This window comes from Alosa pseudoharengus, unplaced genomic scaffold, assembly GCF_046254945.1.
Source record: "Alosa pseudoharengus isolate Yale_2024_CS ecotype anadromous, Long Island Sound unplaced genomic scaffold, YU_APseudo_1.1 YU_APseudo_1.1_scf_6, whole genome shotgun sequence".
Classification (NCBI taxonomy): domain Eukaryota; kingdom Metazoa; phylum Chordata; class Actinopteri; order Clupeiformes; family Clupeidae; genus Alosa; species Alosa pseudoharengus.
Window position 1 is genome coordinate 39,452,891 of NW_027468848.1, and position 22,985 is coordinate 39,475,875.

Consider the following 22,985-nt stretch of genomic DNA (forward strand, 5'->3'; position numbering starts at 1 on the left):
AGACCAATGATCACAACACCAACTTAGCTAATCATTACGTAATTACCTTGACTGATTAAAATTACAGGAATTTAAGCAGCATTCACTCATCATTTCCCATTTAAGGGAGACAACAGTGAGTATGAAACGCTGTGCACAGATTAGTGTCTGAGAGCAAAACAAACAAGCTTCCACCAACAGCCCGCCACAATTACGCTGGGCCATTTAGCCGCAGAACAGTCAGTGCCTAACAGCATGCTGGGAGCTCATAATGGTTTGGGAGTGCTACTCATCTGCCTTGTATGCTCCAAACAAGCCTGACCTCTCATGCTCCTGGACACGGTCACCTCTTTTCCTAACAGTATGGACAGATGGCCATGAGAAACTCAGGGAAATGGGAAATGAGAATGGGTCCCAGGTCGTCTCCCAGGCTGTGGCCTTAACACGCGTTTGCAGGCACACTCTCCTCCTGTTTGGTAACATGGCACTGTCTGTGTGTCCTTCTCTCTTGGCATTCTCACTTATATCTTCAAAAGAGACACTGGATACTGTATCTGTCAAATGCTAATACACTGAAATCCACAACTGGCAATAGCACAATTGATAAAAGATAATAGACTACCTTTTAACATATTAGTCTGACACCAATAATAGACAGTGTCAGAACACCACTGACAGAGTTCTTATTTTTACCACACTCCTCACTCATTTTATTTGGACAAATATCAACACTGGATTGCAAAAGATGTTGTGGTTGTACCACCATTTTTTCTAGTTTTATCCCACAGTTTAGCACTATCTTTTTCCTTATCCATGATTGTATCATTCAACCCGGCAAGGAAAAGTGCTCGTTCTTCATTTTGCATTTACAGTGACATGAGAGCCCCTAAGGCACTAACAAGCGGCCTGGCCTGGCCTGCAGCTGCCCAGTCCATGTACAGTTTCTCTCGATCGCTTTGACCTGAATTTCCCCATGGGGATCAATAAAGTATCTATCTATCTATCTATCTATCTATTTATCATCTTACAGAAACTGGGATCCACTTGGTCGTCATTATCACCTTCTTTGCACAGCACAAGTCATCTCTTGCAAATGTGTGTAATGATTGATTGAAATCACACAGTGATTTGACTACAAGATGTGTGCATGTTTTAAATGTTTTGAGAGAGTAAGAGCCTTTTGCAAGGAAAATGTGTCATTTTGGCCAGAGTGCTTTTTTCAGACATGCGTGTTAACCGTTTTTGAAAACGTGATGTTAGAGTTGACACAAGCATCAAATCGATCGACAAAAACTGTAAAGCTATCGAGAAAAGGTGTAATGAGGCTCTGAGTGTCTGTGCTCCTCCCACTGCCATTCTGTCAGCCCAAATATCGATAAACCCCAAACATGGCCACAAAAAAGAGCCCATAGCAAGGAGGAGCCTGCTTCGTCTCCTCTTCCTGCTCCTCTCCATGTTTAAAGATGAGCTGTGTGCTGTGCTGTCAGGGCCATGAGCTGCATGTTCTCCTCGCCTCCTATCTCCTCGCTCACTCTGTCTCGCTTGCTTGCTCTCCCTGTGCTTATGCAGAGCAGTGCTCCCACTGCATTCATCATTTAGATAAGCAATGCTGCTTACTCAAGTGTGTGGAAACTGAAACATGAACTTAAAATGAAAGGGGAGGGTTAGATGGGGGGGGGGGGGGTGGTTGAAGACATAGCCGTATCCATCCTGCCTCAGGCCTGCATTCTTGTTTATGTACGCAGATCAGACAAAATTACTTCATAGGGCGCCTTAGTGGTGGCCTGCGCTGGGTGATAAGTGTGCCAACATGCATGCTGAGTTTCCATTGCAAGCCTGTTTGTTCAAAGGAACCTGTTTCTCCTGGTGAAGGAGTGTGTGAACTAGATTTTCTGTTTGTACAGATAAGATGATCACCGCTCCTATGCTCTGCCAATGTGCTTTGTTGCCAAATATGTGATGTGTGTGTGTGTGTGTGTGTGTGTGTGTGTGTGTTTGTGTGTGTGTGTGTGTGTGTGTGTGTGTGTGTGTGTGTGTGTGTGTGTGTGTGTGTGTGTTTGTGTATGTGTGTGTGTGTGTGAGTATGTGTGAGAGAGACAGAGATTGAGCGAGAGGTGGGGGATTTGTGGATGACTGCGTGTGAAAAAGCAAAAAAAATTTTTGTGTGTGTGCTGTATAAATGAGCAAAATAAACAGAAGAACCCAACACAGAGAGTGAAAGACTGCTAAGATGGCACAGCAGCGCACACAGCATCACCAAGGCTTTATGTTTTACAAATGCTCAAATACTCCCAACACATTATTTGAATGTATGGAAATGGTAATACAAAAACACATCTCATGATTAACCAGGACATTTGTATAAAAGCACCATTTACTCAGTGGCATTGACCTCAGTAAATGTGCATTTCCATATCGGTGAGAATGGAAAGAGATTCGTGCAGTATCTGTCTATTTCACGATGCACTTACACACAACACGAATCTGTCAGGAGCCATGAGCTCACATGGTCCTGCCTGTGTGATCCTCAGCTCAGCTCAGCGTGTCTGTGGGAGAGCTGTGGCGGAGTTTTTGGAGGAGTCACAGGAAGTAGTAGGACGGTTTGTAGTGTAGATGACAGTTCTAAAATATCACACACGTGGAGGGAGGAAAGGTGGGAGGAACGACGAGCAATGATGTGTGGACCTTTTGAGTTCTGTATGAAGCCCTGGATATACAAGGATACAAGGAGGTTTATTTGTCACATACATAGCAATACTAACGTAAAGCATGTAGTGAAAGAAAGATCAAGAGATATTTTGTAATAAATAGCAAGAGAGAGTATAAAGTGCAGTGTGTGTACAGTCCATGTGCAAGTGTGAAAAAAGAAAAGTGTAAGTGCAGTTTATATAGTCTTGTGTGTGTTCAGGATACGGATGACTGGAGGAAAGAAGCTCCTCAGTCTCTCTGTTCTGGTCTTGTAGCAGCAGAGACGTTTGCCTGACCTCAGTCTTTTGAAAAGTCCATGGTCAGGATGTGAGGAGTCCTTTACAATACTTTGGGCCCTGGTACATAGTCTTTTCTTGTAGGTCTCCTGCAAGATAGGGAGAGGTGCTCTGATGTTACATTCGGCAGATCGCACCACTCTCTGTAGGGCACTGCAGTCACGGGCTGTACAGTTCCCATACCAAGTGATGATGCTACTTGTCAGGACACTCTCCACAGCTGAGGAGTAAAAAGCCTTCAAGATATGTACCATAGCATACTGTTTACAAAAACCCAGCATGTAAGGTGTGGTGTGCACTGATGCCCATTGTTCTGTTTGAAGACTGCTTAAGTAGGGGGGGTTAAAGGGAACAGTTGGTTGGAGGCTCAATGCTCATGTGGTATGCATTGATACATATTGTTCTGTTTGAAAAGAACGTTTGGGAATGTTCTTCTAAGGAACAGTTGGTAAATGAGGCTTAGTGCTCTGTGCATGTGGTATGTGTTGATAGTGATACACATTGTTCTGTGTGCTTTAATAGGCATTGCTCTGTGTGGGTATGAGTGTCCCTTTGTGTGCCTGCATGTGTACACTGATGTAGGTGTGTGCCAAGCCTGTGCTCTCGTCTCGGGTTTGTGGAGGGTGGTCAGATGTGTGCGCTGGAAGTCAGGGCTCAGGCGGAGAAAAGAAACAGTCCAGTCCGCCTTCATCATGCTTCTTCACAGGCCGTCAAGTCCACAGACATCAGCTGCTTCTCCAAAGGTGCGCAGTCTTATGACAGGAGTCTGTGGTGAACAGCTGTGGGCAGTGAACATGTCAAGAGGCGGTCAGATGGAATCACATTGGTCAAGAAGCTATGAAAAGCAGGAACAACAGGCAAAGGTAGATCAGGAGCCGTGCGTGTGGAGGGGAAAAAGAGGGAGATGAACACAGGATGGTGTTTTGCAAACAGTCATCTGCTTGAAAGAGTGGGGGCAGAGAATGACTCCTGAGCTCCACATTTCAAGGATAGGGAGCGGAGATGACTGAAAGGCATTTTTTTTTATGTCAACTTTTATTTTAAGACGTGATTTACGAGAATTTGAATTTGAGATTAGTTTTAATGTCACATCTTTTTGAGCATGACAGTATTTCCAACATGTTTAGAGTACGCTGCAGCACAGTTCTGCCGCATGTTGCAGGCTGGTGGAAGAGAAGTTTGAGATCAGCTCTATACTGTAGATTTTATTTGCCTTCCATGTGGGCTGTAAGGAAATCAATATGGCGCATCACTTGGGCCTCCCACACAGAGTGACCCTGCTTGGCCCTCAGATGCCCTCTCTCTCTCTCTCCATGCAGAGTCATCCACGGAGTATGGATATTCATCAGCAGCACCATTATCATTAGCTTCCATCACTGGTGCATTTGATCACAGTGAGGGGGGAGGCACAACATTCCCCAGCTCTGACTAATAAAGGAATAAAAAACTGTCTTTTATAACGTTGAATTAAGTAGGTGTAACAACTCAGAACAGCTGAGATCTCTTGAGTTTCAGTGGATGGGTCAGGAGGAGAAACTCTGACAGTGAATTAGGAGAGAAATAATAAGTGAATGCTTCAGATCCAAACTTTTCGGTGTGAGTACGGTGGGAAAATGTGGTTGAGTTTCTAGTGAACATGTGCTCCTCTGTCTGGGAGTGTTCTCTCTCACAGCTCCGACCTGCTTTGCGCTGCCTTCCTACCTCAAGAACTTTCCAGAGGATTGTGATCTGGCAGTTTGTAAGAATTGTAGTTCAGTCAGTTGGCGGATCTTATTTAAGATTCATTTGGTTCTCACAATGTTGCAGGAGAGTGACAGGGCAAGATCCACCAGGCCTCCCACTGCCTATTTCTGAAAAAAAAAACGCAGGCATGAATGTGCGTGTGTGTGTGTGCGTGTGCGTGTGCGTGTGCGTGTGCGTGTGTGTGTGTGTGTGTGTGTGTGCGTGCGTGTGTGTGTGTGGGGTCCCTTTGTTCTGCAATACTGCATAACAGTGCTTCTGTGTTCTCTGTGCTGGTTTGATGTTGTTCTGGTCTGGTTGTGTTACAGTGTTTGGTTATCTGCTCCTGTGCGGAGCACTGGGGACGCCGACCAGGACGGCGAGGTGCCACCGGACTGTCCAGCCCTGGGGAACCTTCCAGTAACCACCACCACGCTGTCTCACTCATCGCAGCCAGAGATGCAGCAGAAGCATCCCTCACGTGTGCAACACAGCACACATTCGGGGGAGGAATGCTTTGGCATATGGCTAAGCCGAGTGATTCACTTCCAAAGAAGCGGCAAGTTCTCCCAGAGGAATTGAACGTGACCTGCATGGTGGGAAATCTTCCACAGAAGATGCCAACAAAATTGTCTTAAGGAAATAATAATGAAACATGAATCATGACCTTTGGTGAAGTGGCACAGCATTGGTGGCTGAGGCTGTGCAGTGCGATGTGTGTGTGTTTCTGGCCTCTTTCCTGATGTGTTCACATAGATCTGCTCAAAAGGAGAGCCACATAAAAGCTGTGGTGTAAAATCTGGAGATTTCTCTCTGTAGCGTAGCACTGGTCACTTGCAGTGGCCATCATAGTGGGTTGGTTTTCCCTAATGCCACTAGAGGGCGTGAGGGATGTGATAGGAAGTGACGGGTTCTATACAAACACGCCGAGATGCCCAGGATGGAGAGGACAATCCTTCTCAGCAATTTCAAAAGCAGCAGGGTTTGAATAAAAACAGAGAGAGGGGAAAGATGTTTTAAGTACATATATATATATATAAATATAGTATACATAGGGAGATTTTTCTAAAGAGATTTTGAATAAAAAAAATATTTTTGATATTTCACAAGATGATTTTAAAGATTGCTCACTACTTTTTTGCAGTACAGTAATCTCAGCAGGGCATATATGGATAATTTATTTATGTATACTTAAAAAGTACAGTTAAAGAAAAAATATTTATATGCTTCTTACATAAGAAAAACAGAAAAAGTGCTGTGAACAAAATACGAAATAAAAAAAATAATGATGCCAAATACATGTTTTGTGAGACAAGGCATGACCCACAGACAGAGAGCATGATGGACTCCTCCACATCATTCATCGTTGTGGTCTTCTATGCATTTAACTAGAGATGGTCTCTGGAAACGCCGGTACTGTTTTCTGTCCTTTCTGTCCCTTCCCTCTGGTCTGGTTTCCCCATCCCAGTCCCCGTGTCTTGTGCAGTATGTCTGGATGGGCTGTACACAGTCCCTGTGTCTTGTGCAGTATGTCTGGAGGCTGTACACAGTCCCTGTGTCTTGTGCAGTATGTCTGGATGGGCTGTACACAGTCCCCGTGTCTTGTGCAGTATGTCTGGAGGCTGTACACAGTCCCTGTGTCTTGTGCAGTATGTCTGGATGGGCTGGTCCTTTGTCTTCTACCTTCCTTGTTTCCCAGCTGCTCTCCTCTCTATTCCTCCACTTAGCCCCTCTCCCCGTTCTGTCCTTCTTCCCCTTCCTTCCTGACTCCCTTCCGCCTCCCACACACACTCTTCCAATGGTTGGGCTAGATGCTGGCCAGGGCAGGTCAGCTTGATGTCAGTAGAGGAATGTCAGAGAGACATGAGTTTCTACCAGACCTTGTGAATCATTGCACTTTGCACTGTCAATTTTATTCTTTATACAATGGGGGTATTTGTTCCCTTTAATATGTGAAATACAGAGTACATTTACATCTTTTCCTTTGTGTCCTATCTTTCTTTCAAAGTGTGTGTGTGTATGTTGTGTTATGATGTGCCTGACTAGTCTGAAAAGGTAGAAGGCTGAGAGTATAATATATGTAATCTATGTAGGCGTATAGTATTTTCATTAAGATTTGCGTCTATTATACTAATGGTCTATTATGTAGATACGGGCCCTTTGGAAGAAGAGAAAGTTAAAATCGTGCCATGTAGCAGAATCTTAGTGATGGACAACATTTTCCTTTTTGCATGTATCAATAAGTGAAATCCTTTGACTGATATTGCATTGGCTACGTTTTGAGCAACATAGTTTAGCAATATTTGGAACTAACATACAAAACAACGGGCAACTTTTCTTGGTGATAACAGTTGACCCTTAATGGTATAAGACACTATTCTCTGTTATCTTGCCTACCAGTTTGGCCTAAAAAGGTGTCTCGATTGTCATTAGTAGGGACAGGTGTTTGGGTGATGCACAAACCAAAGTCATCTGCAGATGACAGCGGTCTTCTCAAAACCAAGCAGCCTCCTGTGTCTGACCGTGTTTGTGTTTGACACATAGCCAGAGGAAGGAGCTCATGCATCATTCACTCATTACTCTTTAATTACCAGCTGCATGGGGGAAGTGACTGCATGAGACAGTCGGACAGTAGGCTTCTGCACACAAGTGCTTGGTCCACCTGGGGCTCTCCACACTGAAGTGTTCAAGTGATTCATATGATTGTGTTCATTGTTCCGAACCTGACACTGGGACATCATCAAAGCACAAAGCCACCTGTTGGTGGAATAAATAGCTACAAAGATGAAGACAGATTGGTTTGTTAATAATTCAGACCTGCAGTATGTATGAGCCTGAAACCTGAAAGGAGAACCTATCTATACCATGTTGGGTGTACCAAACCTCTGTAATTAAAAGCATCAAAATAATCTCTTTTTGCTGCTTGTTGACCAGTATTGAGTGTTGAGACCAAAGATAAAGAGCTACTTAGAGTATGTGATCTACTAAGTGAATACAACAACAAAAAATCAACAGCATAATTCTTCTCTGTGTATATGAGTAAGGTTTGTTGAGATCTGCCTCCATCCACAGTGCACTGTGTTATGGCATATTGCAGCCAGTAGATGGAGGCACAGGGTCAAAGCCCTCTCATCAGCATCTTCACAGGCATACACTTCACCAATTCAGTTTGCAACCAAAGGAAAACAATACAAAATACATGTTTTACTCTATATGAGTAAAAATGCAAGAAATGCAATTTATTGTCTCTTATATTTGTCTATTCTTATTGATGTTGTCTATAAATGTGTTTTCTTCAACAGCACAGGTAAGTAAACTGGAGGAGGCGGGCTGGTGACACGAGGCAGTCCTGCAAGGTAGCACATGTAAGGCCACCACCTGGTTTGGTGAATGATGTGAGAGGAACAGGAGGAACAGGAGCTGTGAAAGCCCACTCAATGACTCACAGATCTTGGCGAGATTGACAGGATTTGGCTTACTCATAAAACATTTTTATTTCATTCTGATATTCCTGCCATGCCAGATATTAGGTAAAAAATACTCGTTAACTGGCCTCTGAAGGACCATCAGGACCAGGTTCTTAGATAATGTATTCCCTGTTCTTAGATAATGTATTCCCTGTTCAGTTCCTAACCTCAGTAGATGCATTAATGCACTGTTATTTATCATAGACTTTGCACAACTTTGCCTTGTCCACTGGGTATTTTTTTGTTTGATAAATCCAGAATCTCTTCGATACAGAGAGAGAGAAAGATACAAAGCGAGTGCTCACTGCAGCATCATGTCCACCTCCAAAGGGCTGTTGCCCAACCCTGGAGGTCCCAGAATCACCAGGAGGTCTCAGGTCGCAGCAGTGCACACACTGGCTGACTTCCTGGCCTCAGCTCAGAACCGCCAAGGCTACAGAAATCTGAAGACTATGGTCACATAATGACCATGCAACCTCAAGTCAAGTCCAGTTAAGTCAAGTATCCAAACTATGAAGATGACCGTTTCTTCATTTGAGTGTAAGTCAGTGGTGAATATGGGTGAAAGTCTCTGCATACTCACCCCCATGCAAAATATGCCCCCTTACATATGAAACTATGAAATCAATTGTATTTTCAGCATATCATTGGGAAGAAAATAGAGCTTAGTTCAGTCCCATAATGGGGGTGACCACTTAACAAACATAACAAATTTCAATCCCATGAGGAGGCTTATGTGACCAATGCACTAACTTCCCATTTCTATAATTCACCTAACCTCAGTTCTGAATCACCTCTCTGTCATCTAACTATACACATTAGCAGGCCCGGAGAGCCAGATGTAACCAGGTTACATTACTCAGGTTCCATCACTCACAGGTAGATTAGCTAATTTGCCAGCAGTAGTTTAAACAGAGGTCATATGAGAGTTATTGCAGCAACTACCAGTTTTGTTCACTAATAAATCAGTCATGCTTTGACACGTAACAGCTGACCCAGGCCATACACTGTCTGACTGTTTGCTTAGCAACCAGATTGTGGATCATTCCAATCCTTCAGCACGACTAAAGAATCCCCTGCAAGTTCCCATGAAATCTGCAGGTTTGTGGGTGTGAAGTCCGCGCCTTAAAGTGTTTACTGAGACCACATCACCGCTATACAATCAGCAAAGAAAGGAGGAACCACAGAGAAGGCAGCTAGAAGCCAAGGGTTGGGAAAAAAACGACTCACACTTCATAATCAGGTCAAACTTACAAAGAAAATGACTATAAAATATTTCTATCCTTTTACCATCTACACATATAGTTATTTTCTCCCATTTGTCATCTTTTTTGTGACATTGCCTGTACCATGACATGCAGTGCTATATTTAATGCATCTTTTCTCTACTGAATAAATACTGAAGTAGTGACAGAGTATACCTCTGAGTGTGTCTCTTTATCCCTGATGGAGTATCCTAACATCTTCCATTTGTCTGCATCTAGTTTTCCATAATGTTCATTCCATGTTCAAAACCATTACAAGGGTTAAATTTTGCATAAGTGTTCTCGGTGGAAGATGTCCTTTCCACAGCTGAATAGATGTTTCACTCCTTCACACACAACCTATAATTGACATTGGAACCTCCATTCTATTTAAGATCTATTTTTTCACCTCTTCAAAAAGTTGGAATCAGCATTTGTTTTTCAAGGCTGGCAGGTTTTCCACTAGTGTTACCAAAGGCCTATTCTGTTGAAGACATTCTTTTTGTAACAGCTATTTGAGAGGCATATTGCTGTTTTTGGCTCATTACAGACCAAAGGTATCTGTGGTGCAGGCATGCTATTGATACCTTTAGCTGGAGATAATAAAACAAATTTCTAAAAAAAATAATAATAATAATAATAAAAGTTTTCTTAACATTGTTTTCTCTGGCAGAGTTAAAGGGCAGGCAGGCACATAGATCCTACCAATAGATAGATCCTAGAAGACACAGAGCTGTCTTCTTCCCCTTAGACTTAGATACCCTCTTCATAGGGAAATGACTTTGAGATTTTGGATGATGCCACCCCGTAACATTGATAACCACTGCTGCTGAGGATTATTCCAAGCTTTCTTAAGATTCTGAAGCAGACTGGTTGGAAACCAGTGACCAAACTGATGTGAGCTTTAACAGAGCTTAAGGGCACTATCTAATTCTGTTGCTCTAAATGTAATCACATGATTTATATACAATGGTCATAAAGATGTCTGAACTCTTCCATTTCCAAGAGGCTTCATTTCGTTTCACCTCCAATAAACCCCTAGATTAATTGTATGAAGGATATGTGAGGTTTATGTACATGTAAGTTTATGTACAATATGACATTTGGAATAGAAACTTTTTTTTATGAAAACATGGCTCCTTGCAGTTTAAGGATACACTTTTGCTCCATCTTAACTGAGCATCATCAGCTCTTTCTAATGGAACTTCATCTTGAAAAGCACATCCATCCAAAAGGTAGCCACTTGGAACACATAAAGACTTTTCCCCCCTTTTCTGGCCTGGATCCTAAATCATTTGCACATTTTGTTAGGGACTGATGATAGCAGAAACAGGCCTATTGTGTCTTGGTTTTCCACCCTCTTTATAGGTCCCATGGGTTACAGCCCGGTTCTTTCCCCGCCGAGCGCATTCTCATTATGACTCCCGTTAAAGTTACAACATAAGCATCACACCTGCAACTAATTGTAATGAGAGTATGGCCTGCTGGATATTTGGTAGGAAATACCCCCTGTGTGCTAAACGCTGTGTCCTTTGATGTTTACACCCCTGTGATAAAACGTCTAATGTTCAGTAGATTCTCAGTTTTTCCTAGGCCTGAGATGCTTGTTAATTTACCTGCACGTGACACGTGTTTTAACATGTTTTGATGTCAGGAGAGCATTGTGGTGTATGGAGGGCAAACTAAGGGGTGAATATTATGGTTTAGAGAGTATTTTACAAAACCTGTCCATAAATAATCATGGGTGGAGAATTGTAACAATAACAATAAGTATTCAATTTCTATGATCAGATCATCATGCTGCAATATTTCACTTTGTCATCCATGAAAAGACATCTCTGGAAAAGCTGAAACATGCTGTCTGTAGAATGCATCCTTTAAACCTGCACAATCTGGAGCAGTGTGAGAGTGGGCTACCTGTTGTCAAATTTTATTAAAAGCTACAGAAAACTGTTGCTGACAGTGATTGCCTGTAAAGATCATGCAATACACAACTAGGTAAAGAGTATGTTTTTGTTCAAGCTATTTTCCCTTGGTTTATTATCTTCAATATTTTGTTGAATGAAGAGTCAAGTGTAAAGACTGATTTGGTGAATGACAATGACTTTAGTCAGTTTCAGAGAAAAATTGAAGGTTCTTCTGTGAAAAGGTACCAACAAATTTGGCCACGACTGAACAACTGGCTAGACTGACTAGTCTTCATTCCAGTTGGACTTACTAGCCTCTTCTAAGGGAAATTTGGACTGCTTAAATGAAATGGGAAATCTTCTTAGTCATATGTTGACCTGACCTTATAGAGAAGCCTTTGATAAAGCTTGTTCTCCTTTTGGCTCCATGGCAGTGAGGAACCCATCTCAGAACAAATAGGGGCTGTACATAAAAAAAAAAAAGCTCCCCGTAGGACTTTTGGTTTTTTCTCAACACTGTTTAAAAGGCTTTGTTGTAATTGAACTCAGAAATTGTGAGCTGTTGGGGACAAAGCACATGACCTACACTTTCCAACACATGAGCATGGCACCTACACTTTCCAACACGTCGTGGTCCACAAATCAAGGACAAAGAAGAAGAATTTTTGTAGGTTTTAGATTGTTTTCATCCCCTCCTTATGATATGAAAATGGAACACACTAGAATGATCAACTTCTCTGTTCAACTGTTACTGAAGCATATTCTTCTATTCAGAATAATGAAGTAGGCTACTCATTGACTCATTGCCTGCTACGATCTTAGTAGTAAATACATAAAAATGCATACATAAATACATATAAAATGGATATGAAATGCTACAATATTCCTGCTTCTTTATTGCTTTATTGCTTGATCATTGACTTTAGCACAGCCAAAATAATAATAAAAAAATGTTTCCAAACTTACTGTCAGTCTTCAGATGGTGAATGTTTCTACGCCAGGTGGTGTAGATGTGGTCTACGCCAGGGCTGCCCAAATTTGGCCCACCATCGATTTATTTTGGACCATGCTCTGGTCATCCGCCCGACATTTAAAAATGAAAACACTCCCAATGTGGACTGGACATTCCACTAAATTTAAATAAGCTTTTCGCCAGTGACTGCAATCAGTCGAAAAGCTTATTTACACTGGTTGCAGTTCACTATCTGGCCACAGTTTAACATTGTTTTAGATGTGGCGATAGGGAGGCGCTATTGAGCTTCTGTCAGTGCAGATCCATAGTCATGACGATGACAAGAGCGAGGAGGGGAGAAGCTAGCTAATCTGAATTGTACAATTGTCATTGCTCAATCAAATTTATTTGTGTTCATATTTTGTTTATCACTTATGTGTATTAATATTGTATGAACATTTATTTTATTATTCCTTACTATGCGTTCATTGAATATTCCTTAATATGTGTTCAATGTTTGATTTATCTGCCATAAGGTTCCATTAAAACGGACAAAATCCACGAGCCGCCTGTTCAACTTCAAATTTATGGAAACACATTGTGTTGCAAAGTTTTTTAAAAATATGGTCTCCATTCTTGAAAAAAAGATTGTTCTGAAGAATGTATCAATTTGTCCCATAGGGGCATGTTGTGTTCTATATTAATCATTAACAATGTTTGGAATAACGGCGTTAGGTAACAACGTTATTTTTTCAGTAACGGGGTAATCTAATTAATTACTTTTCCCGTTGTTACAACGGCGTTAACGTTACTGGACGTTAAATGCTGTGCGTTACCATGCATTGATTGAATAAACTGTGTAATCCGAACACACCCCTGGCTCACAGCTAGTGAGGAGGTGGGTTAATAGACCTCTCCGGAATAAGTCCCGCCTCCGAAACATCCGGATCCACCCAACTTCCGGTTGTCGAATGTCTATGGGAAAAAACATGGCGTTTCGAAACATCGTACCTGTCAAACTCTGTAGGTGGCAAAGTAGAAAAAGCTGGTGGGCCGATTGGCCTACATACTTCTGCCATCTGGTTTCCACTGAATTTTTTGATTGTCGGTGCCGTTAAAGTAAACGATTATTAATGCTAACCAGGAGCTAGTTCCGATGTACGCGGGCGGAGGAGGGCGTTAGATCTCGCTCACAACCAGTCACAACCTAACGTGATGGTCATTTTCACGTGTGATTCACGCGTGATTTCAGTGGTCTATAAAAGTAAATCGTTTGCAAGGTTCACTTAACTTTGGTTTGACTGTGCTGAGAGTTTGTTGGCTGTTATTGAGATATTTAAAAAAACTAAAGAAATCGCCGACAAAGACACTAAAGACATGACGAGATGAGATTTTGTTTTTCACTAAAAACAGATAATGATAAGCAGACTAGGAATCAGAGGCAGAGTCGTAAGCTTTATTTTGATCCCGTGAGGGAAATTTGGTCTCTTTTAGTGAAACACAAACAGCACACAGTGAACACACTAGGTGTGGCACACCTAGGTGACACACAGGTGAAGCACACACTAATCCCGGCGCAGTGAGCTGCCTGCTACAATGGCTGTGCTCGGGGAGCAGTGAGGGGTTAGGTTGCCTTGCTCAAGGGCACTTCAGCCGCAGCCCACTGGTCGGGGCTCGAACCGCCAACTCTCCGGTTACAAGTCCAGAGTGCTAACCAGTGGGCCACGGCTGCCCCAAGCATTTTGCATGACCTTGATCAGAACAGTAACATTTTCAGAATGTATTAACAACCTATCAAACATGATGATTTCACACAGGGTTAGTGCCACCTCTGTAGACAGGCTCTGGTGCCACAAACTCCATTTCGGTGAAGACAAACTATGAAACATTGCCGTTGCTATGCAACCTTGACTGGGGGAGTCGCAGCGTCCGAAGCGTGCGTTAGCTTAGTGCTTCTTACTGATATATTTCTACTTTAACGGCACCGACAATCAAAAAATCCAGTGGAAACTAGATGGCAGAAGTGTGTAGGCCAATCAGCCTGTAACAGGTATGATGAGTTACTAACTCAGTTACTTTTTGGAACAAGTAGTGAGTAACTATAACTAATTACTTTTTTAAAGTAACATTTCCAACACTGATCATTAATTCATATTGATGCAAATAACTTTCTCACAAGACATTGAATTGCTCCAAAAAAAAAAAAAGAATTGCACTATATGCTTTTCTTAAGAGATTTTGATTGCTTCAGATACACTGTATATTTCTACTCCTTAAAACAGCCATATGGATGTTCAATCATTTCATGAAAGGCTATTAATAAAAGTACTGTAAACACAAAGACAAGCAGTAAAGAGTAGTGTTTTTTTTATTTCTTAAACATTTGTTTAAGAACCTTTTATAGAATGTCAATTTTGCACAAATATGTTATATATTTCAATTTAATGGTCCACCACTTGAACTTTTAGTTTTGGCCTGCAGCCCTCCACCCCGATTAATTTTTTGGCCCTTGACGGGTTAAGAATTTGGGCACCCCTGCACATACACTCATGGTCTACTGGAACTGTTTTGGAACTGGAACTGGAAAGCTTACTGTTTTTGATGCTATACAGGCCATACCTCTAGTTCTCAGTGTCTCACCATGCAGTTGGCTGCAACTTATTTCACTGTGTTCTCACACATAAGGCCTAACGCCTAAGTCTGTTATGGGGATTGTGGCGGGCAAGAGATGGGCTGAATGCAGAAATGAAAATGTTGGATGACACATAAAACATGAGAGGAACGAGAAACCAGTAGGGACACGGAGAGGTGAAGAGAACCCTCCCCTAAGATGCTAAATGAGTTCGTAGGACTTGCTGTGGCCTTTAAGGATCTTACACTGCAATTACACAGCACTTAGGAGGTGAAGCTGGAAAATGCAATGAAATGCAAATGAAAACTATGCAGAAACTCTGCATATTGAAAGGAAAAAGAAAGGGCATTTATTGTGTAATCCATGGTCATATGTAAAGGAAGATCTTACAGTGCAACATAAGCATAGTGTGTGCACAGCCATAACATAACTTGCAGATGAAAACCTATCCAACCAGTCATCCAGGAAGAACAGTGATATATTATATATGAATAAAGCTTGATCGCAATATTGCTATCTCACCTATATGGGTCAATATGGAGATGATGAGTGAAATGCATTGGTGCAAAGGGGTTGGAGAGCACCAGAGCCAGAGGCTTGGAAACCAGATCCACGTGGCTGGTGGACATAGACAAATTGATGCCAGGTGTTATGCTTCAGAGAGCATTCTGCTGCATTGTACACAAAACTGGCAAAACTGATTTTAAGATAACACAAGATGGCTTTTGTCATTCTCCATTATAGCGTCAGAGTTTTCATGTCTGCTGTGTACACATATTGTCACTGCACAATATCTAAGTCTAAGTCATTCAAAATCATAAATACCACATAAGAAGGTTAAGATGTGTTCATGAGTAAGTAGTAACGTATATGGTGAAGTTGAATAACACCTTGGAAGAGATGACTCTCTTACAGGAAAAGCAAAGTTACACGCATAGTTATCTGAAGCCCACATTGTAGATGAATGGATAGAGAGCAACCTGAGTCTTGGGGTCCCCATTGTGACTTTGGGGTTATGTCCAATCCAAACAAATCCTCCTGTCATTGAAATTCAGTCTATTATCCAGTGAATGTATCGACTTGCGTTCCTTAATTTGTCTCACTGAGCAGTAGGTTAGATAGTCAAAAATGCACAATTGTCCAATAAAATAAATATGAAACAATGTCCTTGGGTCCAGTAAGGGTTTGATGCGATGACAGGCAGCAGAGTCCATACAACCCTGTCCAGTAATATCATAAGACAAGAAGAAACAACATTAGATAAATGTGACCTGAAAACCACGGAAAACAAAAGTTTTTTGATAAGAAAAAAATGAAGCCTAGTGGAAGTGGCACATTATCATAATCTAAAGTGTAAATATGGCTCCGCTCGCATCGGACACAAGCCAAAACGCATTTAGGGTAGCCTAGGATCATGCAGGGCCACCGCACGCAGTGTTGGCGGGTCCGATATTTTTTTACTGCTTGTTTACTGCAGATTAAATTCAGAGTCAAACCGGGCTCATTAACCCTCTTCATGTGCAGTAGCTTTCCATACAGCAGATAGCATACTGTTGGGAATGCCTTCCACTTCCGTGGGCTTAAACAACGGCAGGATGGTGTGGCATATGAAGATGAACAAAATAATTCACAAACATTTATTTAATAGACAAAGTTATTTGTATTTCATTTGAACAAACGTCAAACAACGTGTAAAATAAATTGATCACTTGAATCTATTATAGGTCCTTCAAGAAAATCTTCGGTTTAATGCAAGGTCCTTTTCATGGCCTATATTCTAGACTAATTAGAACGGATCTCCACTCTGCCATGAACCATCTCAACGGCGTTCTATAATTCTGCAAAGTTTAACCCTTACTGTCATTTGTGAAAGGGAAAACATGTGGATGTATACGTGACAGTACCTGCAGTAGAAATGTGCAGACCGGAGGTGCCAATTTCACTTGTGTAACTTTGTAACCGTTCCAGAAACTTTAAAACTCTGACCCCTCCTCTCTGGATGCTGCACACGAGAATGCAAGGAAAACGTGAGAGTGATTGTTTCGTATTCTCCGTGGTACCCGATCCAATGTAGCCGACATTGGATTTGTTTATAGGCCTAGGTGACTGACTCTCAGATTATCATATTTACATTAAATTAAACCGCAATAATTTATGTTTGATAGTTTGTCATAATGCGGGTGCTATCCGTAAACGTTTTTCCTATTTCTTACTCACAATTCTGCTTCATCTGCTGTATTTTACAAACTATTCTTGCACAGTCGAACCCCGGGCCAAGACCTGCACAGTCTCGTGCGTTAACACCGCGTCTCCATTGGGCAAACAACGGACGCGTCTTCAGCTTGTTTAGTCGAGGTTCTCAGTATGTCCCATCGGGCTTGAGGGCGCGCGAAACTGATCCCCAAAGCTCTGTTGTAGTAATCAGTGACAAGAATAATACATCTGAGGCGCTGAGTACATCCTCCATCCATGCGCAAAACCAAGAGTCTAGAAGTTTTCCAAGACGGCCACTGGTCAGGACGCAGGGCTTTTTCAGAGAGTCGACGCACTCCGGATCAATCCTGAGACAGGGGCATGGGGACCTCAACGCGCCCGGTGACACAGAGCGTCCTACGGTCTCTCCTTCAATGCGCAATGTTGGAGGTGAAGAGGTAATGGTCGCTGATGACCCATATGATCCATACAAGTCCCTCACCAATCCCTATTACAACTACTACGACGCTTATTATCGGCCAAGTGCTAGGACCGGGAGAGAAAGAGTGAGTGAACGCTCAAACTCTGTCCAGCACGGTAAGTTCTTTTATATCAAGATTTGGAAGATACATTCCATGTGAGTAGCTTGTGTAGCGTTTAAAGATAATAACAGCCCGGACAGAATACAGTCTTGTGCGCCTGCATTGTTATTGATCACCTGTGTATTCATGGTAAACAGGTCTCCCGGACCTAGTGCCTGATCCCTATTACGTCCAGATATCGACTTATGTGCAGAGATCTGCCATGTATAACCTTCGATGTGCCGCCGAGGAAAACTGCCTTGCCAGGTAAGGCAAACATCGTAGCCTATTTATACAATATAAATCATTACATGTAAATGTGTGTTGAGTGTGTGTATTGTATGTGCGCTGTGCTAGCTTAGGGATGCTTAAAATTATTATATCCAACTTTAACTTCGAAACGGTAAGGTAGAAGCTTTTTGACAATTGATTTTTTGCTATGCAAATGTCATCTTATAATTGCCATAGGTAATTGGCAGAGCAATGGCACCCTTGTAAACAGGAAGGAAAGGAAACCAACTGACAACTGACAATCAATATTTCAACAGCTCAGCTGCATCAGCAAGAGATTATGATACGCGAGTGCTCTTGCGCTTCCCAGGGCGTGTGAAGAACCAAGGTACTGCAGACTTCCGGCCGAGTCGTCCACGCTATGCCTGGGAGTGGCACAGCTGTCATAGGTGAGTGGACACAGTTCTACCAGCCGTCTGTCATCACCATGTTTAACATAACCCCCGGCACCAGTTTCTGCACATTTTATGGAAATGGTACAGGTTATAAAGCCAGAAGATGGCTCTTGTTAAAGTGCACCTCGCACGCTATGCTTCGTCAGCGGAGGAAAATGGTCCAGTGACCAGCATACGGATGGGAGCTTGATTTCCTCCCATGGTGTTACCAAATGTCCAGCTCCAGCTAGCTGCCAGAGACCGCTCCTGCTCGGGCTTCCTTCAGCGACAGAAGACACGCTGTGCCTTTGTCCTACCACTCTTTTACAAGAGGCCAGAAAAACTGCTAAAACTCTGTGCTGAAAGAGCCCACCCCATGACTGTGGCGTGGGGTGCTTTTGGTGTCTATTTGAATGTATATGTGCATCTGTATGTATGAGTATATAAATGTATAATGATTTATTAAGAAATTCTGTCATGCAGAATTTATGGGGTTCCTTAAGCCATCAATTAAAAACACTCATAAATAGACTGCAGGTGGTGAGTGGTCTCTAGAATGACCCTCTGGTGACCTCACACCCAGCTGAAGGCCTCTCTACTCTCCCCATAGTCACCTCTCTGGCCTCTCCAGTTGGCCCTGTTTCTCTTTCTGTTCCCCATCACCATAGCTACAGTGCCCACACTGTAGTTTCAGAATACTTGTTTGTGAATTAACAATCAAATGATAGCTCCCACACTGTTGTTGTTCGCTCAAAGCTTAAAGATGTCATTGTCATGCTGATTTGGAATGTTCCCTATGCAGTCACTTCCACAGCATGGATCAGTTCTGCCACTACGAACTGCTGGATGCCCAATCCCAAGTCCGCGTGGGTGAGGGTCATAAGGCCAGTTTCTGCCTGGAGGACACCTCCTGTGACCCGGGCTACTACCGCCGCTACGCCTGCACCTCTCACACCCAGGTAGCCATTACCCAGCATGCAATTACCCGTCTTGTCCCAGCCCTGCACTATAATACACTGGTGTGCGTGGCCACGCCTTCACAATGACCAACTTTTGTCTCCAAGTTCTTTTGACGTAAACACTTACACAACACAACACGAATAGCAACTGAAACGGTAGGCTTGGATCATGATATGTTTTCACTGAACTGTGTCAGGTGTGCAGTGTTAATACTGTAATGTTTTGGGGTATTTAAAATATTGTTTTAAGTACCCCAAAATATAGTGCTAGTGGTTGTGCTCTTGTGTTAATGCTATGCTGTTTGTGCAGGGACTGAGCCCTGGCTGCTATGACACCTACAATGCAGACATTGACTGCCAGTGGATCGATATCACTGATGTCAGACCAGGGAAATACATTCTGAAGGTTGGAACTTCAGTTGTAGACCCAGTAATTGATATACTGGAAATGACTGCTGGGAAGTTCTGTCAATAACATATTTTACCTTATGTTTTAGATCACTGTGAATCCTGGTTACCAAGTTCCGGAATCTGACTTTAATAATAATGTTGTGCGCTGTGATATTCAGTACACGGGGAACTACGCTCAAGCAACAGGCTGTCATGTATCTCAGTAAGTAATACCATCTGTGGTCATGCTTCATCTGTAGGTTTGCTTAGATAAACTATAGGTCTATATTTTGAGAAGTGCATGTTTGTCTTCCTGTTTGTGGCGAATGTACATGTATGTGTTTCCATAGGTATACAGTATGTTGTTTTGTGTAAAGCACATATTATGTTAGGTTTTGTATTATAATTAATATATGCAATTTTAAATTCCCCTTCAGATACTAAGCCATTGAAGCGGCCCTTATTATTGTGCGAAGAGCATCTTGAAGCCTTGAACTGCCTTCAGAAAAAAGTTACCTCTCAAAGAGCTACTGTATCAGAAGGAGGGCAGGATTTTGAGGAGGAATGAAAATTAGTAAAAGAAGTAGCACCAAGAACATTGAAGACACATCAGGAAGACACAGTAGCAAAATACATATTTGTTTTTTATGCATTCTGGCTTCAACTATGATATGATCAATTTACCAAAGCATTTGAGTTTTATAAAATGTATAAGCAGGACTATAAACAGGAAACCAAAGACACAATGTTTTAATACATTTATTTTTAAAAAATAACCTTCACTCTCATTTTCGTAATTATGTCCTGGGTGTATTTATTGTTTATTCACAAGCAGTATTTGTATAGATCTCATTTTTATTTGTAATGTAGGATAGGCTGGCTATGTATAAAAACAATCAAGAATCACAGTATAAATTTGAAGCTGGTGTGTTGTAGATTTCATTGTAAGATGGCTTTCCTTCTTTTTATTCCTTACTAATAATTGCATGGTATTCTTATTTCAGTTGTTACCAGATCATTCTAATAATAACATTTGGCCTAGAAGCTTTGTTTATAGATCAGTAAATCTGTATTATTTCCTAACTGTTAAGACAACTATGCATAAAGTATTTCTTTCTATGTATGCTGGTGCTATTATGACAACAAAATAATTAATAGAATGGTGATGGTATAGACAATCAAGAAACCAGTCTATAGACCCTTTCAAGAGAGTTCCATTATCAGCATCATAGTTGGCCCCACAAGACTTCCTTTTTAACATTCCATATGTTATCTTAATGCAGAGGAAGTAGATTGAGAACCAAATAGAACGTTCAAGCATTGTTTTTGTTTTTATTGTTGAAAGGGTCTATTGATTGTCTATACCACCACCACCTGGAATAAAGGCTGTTCTGACCATGTATTGTCCATTTTTTTCTTTATTCCATGATCTAAGGCTCATTATCAAATGAAATTGTGGTGACTTCATTTATCCTTGAATGAATCATGAATCATGAACGACCATTATTTTGGAAGTTAATATGTTGATGTTAATTGAATGAATGAATGATATGACTTTGAGTGGCTGTGTTTGCAAAGGGAGAATTATATACAAAAAATAGGTTAAAAAATAGGTTATGTTTATTTAATTTTATTTCATTTAACAGCATCCTTTCAGAAGAAATAAGTTAAAATATGCACCAATGAATTCTGACCATCTCGTGCTTGTGCATGTGGATGGCAGCAGGTGCCACAGTAATCCCAACCCAAATCAAAAAAAGTTGGGATGTACAATGCGAATAAAAACAAAATGTAATAATCTGCAAATCTCGTAAACTCATATTTAGCTGCAAAAAAGGACACAGACAACATATCAAATGTTGAAAATGACAAATGTGTTGTAATGCTCCTTAACATGAAATTTGTGAAGTATTTGGGGAGTTCATCATCTCTACAGTACATAATACAGAATCCAGAGAAATGTTTGCAAACAAGGGATAGAGCTGAAAAACAATATTGGATGGCCATGGTCTTTTGGACTTCAGATGGCACCGCATTAAAAGTTTGATACTCAATTCAGAAATGCTATTGTAAACTTTACCATGCAACAGCCAACAGTAGACATGATACAGAGCCTGAGCTTGTTTATAATGGACTGAGGTAAAGTGGAAAAAGGTCCTGTGGTTGGACCAATCAAAATGTGCCATTCTTTTTGGAAATCATGCACTCATCTGAGCTAAAAAGGGATAGAGCCTATCCATGTATCCAAGCCATCCAACTTGTTTTAGTGCGCAGCTTGAAACCCAACATCTATGACTGTGTGGAGGTGCATTAGTGTCTACAGCATGGGCATCTTGCACATCTGGCAAGGCACAATCAATTCTGAATGATGTATACAGGTTTTGAGCAACATATACTGCCATCATGTCTTTTCCAGGGAAGACCTTGAATATTTCAGGAAAACAATGCCAAAATGAATTATGCAGATATTTAAATTGTATTTATCCATAATAGAGAAAGCCAGGTGCTAAAATGGCCTGTCTGCAGTCCGGACCCGTCAAATTAGGTGCATCATGGAATGACAAACATGATTAAGAATACCCCATACTGTTGAGCAACGGAAATCCTATATCGGGCAGGAATGGGACAAAATTTCATTCACAAAACTCTAGCAGCTGGTCTCCTCAGTTCCTAAGCATTTACATAATTATGTTAAATAAAGAGGTGAAACCGCACACTCACAGTGTCACAACTTTTTTTAAAACATGTTGTTGGCATTAAATTCAAAATGAACAAAAGATTTTCACATTCTGTTTTTATTTGCATTTTGCACAACATCTCAACTTTTTCTGATTTGGGGTTGTAGTTAATAGCCTACCCATTGTATAAGTCAAAGAGCTGATGTTTTTATGCAAAATGTTTAAAGTATAGTTTCCACATGTGCGTAAGCAGCCTGAAAATATTACCTTGTTGAGGGGCTTTGTAAAATTATGGTTATGGGATTTGGCAGATGCTTTTGTCCAAAGTGTCATACAAATAACAACAATGCAATAGCTAAATTTAACAGTAAACAATTAAAAAAGTTGGTAAGACTACATTAGGGGGAATGGCAATAATAAACAACAATGTCAATTCAATCAATTGCCTATGAAAATAAACAAAAACTCTAATATACAAACCATAACGCATAAGAAACCCTTAATAAATTAAGTGCATGTTGAACAGATATGCCTTTAGATGCTTTTTGAAAGATCCAAAACTATCACAAGAACGGAGAGCACTGGGCAATTCATTCCACCAACATGGAACCACTGAGCGCACATAGCGTTTATGG

The 22,985-nt window shown here is 41.4% G+C and overlaps 1 protein-coding gene across 1 annotated transcript; it reads left to right on the forward strand.

The window, feature by feature from the left end:
• Window positions 1–3,333: 3,333 nt before the first annotated feature.
• Window positions 3,334–21,072, forward strand: lox (lysyl oxidase). Its single transcript, XM_076271384.1, has 12 exons — window positions 3,334–3,344; window positions 3,546–3,734; window positions 5,012–5,163; window positions 7,985–7,989; window positions 17,146–17,298; window positions 17,491–17,674; window positions 17,817–17,925; window positions 18,207–18,338; window positions 19,126–19,282; window positions 19,593–19,688; window positions 19,780–19,895; window positions 20,110–21,072. The coding sequence occupies exons 1-12, from the start codon at window positions 3,334–3,336 to the stop codon at window positions 20,114–20,116; spliced, it is 1,311 nt and encodes a 436-aa protein (XP_076127499.1). The 3' UTR covers window positions 20,117–21,072.
• Window positions 21,073–22,985: the final 1,913 nt, after the last annotated feature.

Coding starts and splice junctions, on each gene's coding strand:
- lox (XM_076271384.1), top strand. Junction 3,735..5,011: donor TCTTATGACAGGAGTCTGTG/GTGAACAGCTGT, acceptor GTTGTGTTACAG/TGTTTGGTTATCTGCTCCTG. Junction 19,689..19,779: donor CAGGGAAATACATTCTGAAG/GTTGGAACTTCA, acceptor CTTATGTTTTAG/ATCACTGTGAATCCTGGTTA.